Source organism: Cajanus cajan, chromosome 5 (assembly GCF_000230855.2).
Source record: "Cajanus cajan strain Asha chromosome 5, NIPB_CcT2T_4, whole genome shotgun sequence".
NCBI lineage: Eukaryota > Viridiplantae > Streptophyta > Magnoliopsida > Fabales > Fabaceae > Cajanus > Cajanus cajan.
Window position 1 is genome coordinate 8,841,784 of NC_138521.1, and position 4,959 is coordinate 8,846,742.

At 38.4% G+C, this 4,959-nt stretch overlaps 1 protein-coding gene across 1 annotated transcript; it reads right to left on the reverse strand.

The window, feature by feature from the left end:
- Window positions 1-212: 212 nt before the first annotated feature.
- Window positions 213-1,950, reverse strand: LOC109806068 (basic helix-loop-helix (bHLH) DNA-binding superfamily protein). Its single transcript, XM_020368417.3, has one exon. It carries the CDS (start codon window positions 1,756-1,758, stop codon window positions 445-447), a length of 1,314 nt encoding a protein of 437 aa, XP_020224006.1. The 5' UTR covers window positions 1,759-1,950; the 3' UTR covers window positions 213-444.
- Between the last annotated feature and the right edge of the window lie 3,009 nt (window positions 1,951-4,959).

Consider the following 4,959-nt stretch of genomic DNA (forward strand, 5'->3'; position numbering starts at 1 on the left):
AAAGAAATATTAAGAAAATGTTTGAAAGAATTCAGAGATATCGACGAAAGATCTTATTGAAATTTATAAAAACAATTAATAATTAAAAAAAAAAAAAAAAAAATTGGTTATTGGAATAACTTGTATGATGAAATTGATGTTGGATACATGTTTATATAATAAAATTATAGGAAAGACATGATTAAGGTTGTTAATTAAATAGGCAATCTAAATTGAGTATAAAATATTTGGATTTGGAGAAAGGTAAACCAAAATCCAAAGGGTATATAGAAAATATAAGATTGTATGCAGATAAAGGAGAGAGGGCATTAGATTCCCTAATAAGCAACAGAGGGAAGGGCACCCACCGAAGCAGCAAGCAAGAGAAAAAGCGAGAAAAGAAAAAGAAAATAATATAACGTACAGCAGCATATGTTACAGGCTTACAGCTATGATCTATGGGATCTAATCTAACCTCATGAGAATGGCAGATCTAAGACCCTCTTCGCTCCTCATGGAATTGGGAACCTTAAACACCACATCCTGAAGCATGAGATCGTTAACGGAGGACATGCTAGCGTGGTGCACCTGAAACTCCAAGTCACGCAATGCACCCATAAGCCTGGCGCCGGGGTGGTTAACATTCTCGGACTGAACCCTCACCATGGCGTCGGGGCCCACAATCTTCACATCCACCTCAAGCCCTAGGACAAGCCCTTGGTCGACCACTGTGGACGTCGTGGCAGTGCTCTGGTTGTCCGTGGTGTCCGCCATTTCTGTTTTGACCTTCTTGTTGGTCTCCCTCTGCTGCTGCGACTCCAACAACTCGATCTTCGCTTTCAGCTGGTTGATGTAATCCACGGCGTCGGATAACAGAGAAGCCTTGTCCATGCGCGAGACGTTCGGGACCACCGCCCGCAGCGCGTAGAAGCGGTGGTTCAGCTTCTCTCTCCGCTGTCTCTCTGCCTCGACGTGGTTGGTTGGGGTGTCGCGGCCGGGAACGGGTTTTCGGCCTCTCTTTTTGGGTTCGGCGAGCGTGGGCAACGTGGGAGTGGGGCAGTCCGAATCGGAGTGTTCGGAGTCGACGTAGGAAGAGGTGTTGTTGTTGTTGGGAGGTGTTTGGGTGAGTTTTCGTTTTTTGGTTTCTTGGGTGCCGGCGACGTCGTCGGCGAAGGAGAGGGTTTGGTGGTTGTCGAGGGGAAGCGGGTTGGGATTTTCGAAGAGGGACTTGACGTGGTGGACGAGGGACCAGTTTTGTTTGATGAAGTCGTAGGAGCCCATTTCGACGACGCCGTTTTGCGTGGGGATGCAGATTAGGGTTTGGATGCCGTGCACGTGGGCCTCGTTGGTTCTTTCGCAGTTGTAGAATTGGAGGTCGTGTTTGTTGTTGTTGAGCCAGAGCACGGAGCCTTGGGCTAAGGATTTGCCTGGGAGTGAAGAAGAAGAAGAAGCATTGGTGACGGGGAAGGTGCGAGTCAAGGACATGACGTAGAACCACTCGGCGTCGTTGATGTTGTTGTTTGTGAGCTTCTTAGGGGGGAGTGATTTAGGGGAAGTTTGTTTGTGGGTGGCTTGGAAGTGACCCTCTCCGAAGGATAAGAAGAGGTTGCCATTTTCGTCGTTGGAGGCCTGCCAGAAAATGGCGTAGACCCACCATTCGGGTTGGGTTTGGAGTAAAAATTGAAGCTTTTGCTGAAGGGTGAGCGTTGGGGATGGGTTTTCATGGGATAGAGAGATGAGGGAAGAGGATGAAGAAGGAGAGATGATTAGGTCCTCCATGGGAACAAGAGTGTGTGTTTGTGGAGTGATGAGGCTGGGAGAATGAGAGAAAAGGGTGAGAAGGGTTGGGCATTAATAGAAATAAAGAGGGGGTTTAAATGATGTACGGATGAACAGTCCTTTTAGCGTAAGGAAATTTGGAGAGGAAAAACTGTGATTTGTGATTTGTGATTTGTGGGTTGGGGTCCTTGGGGAAAGGGGGGTTATATGGGGAAGGAAATAGTGGAGGGGCAAAAGAGTTAAAATTAGTTGGAAAATAGGGTCCAAATGAGGTTGAGATGCTGTAGGAGGTATTGGGCACCACGACCACGTGAACTGAAAGCGAGACCTGCACTGACGCACGCACATAGACTCTCACTTCTTTGCAAACAACACAGCTGCTACTACTTCTACAATCAATCAATGTGTTCAATTCTTCCAATACCATTTTTCATGTATATACCTTAAGAAACATATCATTCTACATGTAAAAATCTCATTTCTTTAATTTTTATTATTCCTCTTAAACATTCATCAATTCTATTCTCATTTTATTCATAATTGTATTCTTTATATTTACGATCAACTCAAGTATTATGCTAGGTTGATGTTCCTCAAGCCTATTCAACTTTGGAGAATTATATATCGTTCCCAAGCAAACCCTCTTGCTTTAATCGTTCGTGCTCTTCCATCATAATGAATGTTCAGTCGACACATAATTATGAGGTACAGATACTTAATAGATTATTGGGAGGTCATTCACAATAATAACAACGTCTTGATTTATAAGATTAGATCCGTAATTTTACTAAAACGTTTTAAAGAATTTAGTTGTTGATTTTGGTCTAATATAAAGTTATTTTTCTGTCTTAATTTAAACTTTCACTTAAAAAAAAAAAAAACTATAAAGTTTTTAAAGCTAAAATTTTGGACTTGCATAGTACTAAGGTATTTAGAGGTACTCTTTTATATTTATAAAGAAACATGATTGATTATTATTAATAAAAAAATATTTTTTTATTTACAAAATTCAAATCCAAAATTAAAAGTGACTCCACGTTAAAAATCATTAGTACCATTACCTCACGTGTTGTGTTCCTTAACCACGTACTAGAATATGATCCTGATTTAGACATTAATCTGTGGTACACGTCATCTTTATAGATATATTAGAGCATCTACAATAGAAGTTGCTTATAAGCAACTCCCAACCACTTTAAATGGGTTCTACTGTGCTACATCACTCATAAGCAACTCATACTATATTTTTACAACTTTTACCCCAATGGCAATTGCTTATAAGCACCTCAACTTTTTTACAACTTATATTACACTTTTTGACACCTCAATTTTTTTACAACTCATATTTCAATAATAAAAAAAATTACATAATAAAAAATATATCAAAACTTTTAATAATAAAAAGAAATTTTTACCTCTCCAACAGCTCTCCAAAGTTTATTTTTTTTTATTTACGTCTATCAACTCTCTTCTCCCACCGCACTCTCTCTTCACTCTCTCTTCTCCCACCCCACTTTCTCTTCACTCTCTCTTCTCCCACCGCACTCTCTATTCATTCTCTCTTCTCCCACCGCACTTCTCTTCACTCTCTTTTCTCTGACTGGCGCGCGGAGGTGGTCTGGGCTGAGGGGTCGCGCGCAGAGGGGCCGCGGGGGGTTCTGGGTCGCACGCGGAGGGGTTCTGGGTCGCACGCGGAGGGGTTCTGGCGCTCGCGGTGGTTGCGGTGGTTCTGGCTGCCGTTTTGATCACGCGATGGTCGCCGGCTGCCGTTCTGATCACGCGGTGGTCGCCGGCTGCCGTTCTGGTCATGCGCGGAGGGTGTCGGAGGAGACGAAGATGAACACGTTCTTTTCAAATTTTTTTATTTTCTTAAATCTGAACCATTTTTCAGGTAGATGCATTTTAACCAATCAGAGTTCTCTCCTTAATGCTAAGCAACGTGCCTTGTACAAGCAACACTAACAAATTTTTAAGCAACTCAAATGTCACCTAAGATCACTCCAATGGGAGTTTTTAATAAGCTCCGTATCTTATTTTTAAGACACAGCAGAAGCACCCTCCGCCGGAGGTGCTCTTAGTAAAAAGTTATATCTCTTTATTAAATATATAATAAATAAATAAAAAATTACTCTATTTTATGATCCAATTACTTACCGATAGTGAACGAATGTACGTGGCGTTGTAAGAAAATTACTTCGGATATTAAATAAAATAATAATTACTCCGCTCGCTCGATAACTGCCTTGTCCTTGTTTTTTATGACTTTTTAATTCCAAAGCAATAATTACGAGAGGGAACCACTTTTGCTTTTGACAATTATGTCCTGCCAGTTGGAAGAATCTGAAATATAAAATTAAGATTTAATTTTTTCTTAACAAATCAAAACCAATTAATTCATTTCATTTATAATTTCACCAACAAATACATCTAAAATCATAAAGACTAGTGTGCAATTTCAGATGTGATTGTTAATTTGTAAGCAACTAAATTTGAATTTATTTTTTTAATTTCTTAAATTTAAAATTAATTTTTTAGTCTATATAATTACAATTGTTTCTTGGGGGATTTCTTTGATCTCAATAATTAATTCATGCTGATCTATATTAAGAAAGATCAGATACATTTAAACGTTATTGATGCGATTCCATACAAGAGTACGACATGCCATTCTAATAAGAGGAGAAAATGTAGACAGATTTTAATTTATTGGTGGTCCATGCACCACTATTAATTGAATACATTTTTCTTTTTATCATTTATCGTCTTTTTCCTAATTCAAACTTCTCACAATAGTATATTTTGTTTAAATTAACATGCCACGTCATCGATAACTAACGGTCAATTAACAATTAATTAATAAAAAATATTAAAATAACATAATTTAAAAAATTAGAAGCCCTAATTACATAATTTAAAAAAAAAAGATAGGACCAAAATCACATATTAAACATTACAAGAAACTAAAATTACAATTTATCCTACAAATTAAGAAGTGTCTTGGGAGTACTTTTCTTTCCCTAAAGATTTTAATGTGATTATGTACTAAATTAATTCTTTATTACAACTCTAGGACTTTGATGATTTAAGTATTATTAGAAATTTGAAAACTTTATCCAAGTTTTTAATACCTTTTTAAAAGTCTTGAAGTTTCTTTTTGACACTAATTAAAATTCTTGAAGTTAATAATAGGTAATCAAAATC

Excerpts from the sequence above, each read along its gene's own strand:
- LOC109806068 (XM_020368417.3), bottom strand. The coding sequence starts at position 1,758 with ATGGAGGACCTAATCATCTCTCCTTCTTCATCCTCTTCCCTCATCTCT.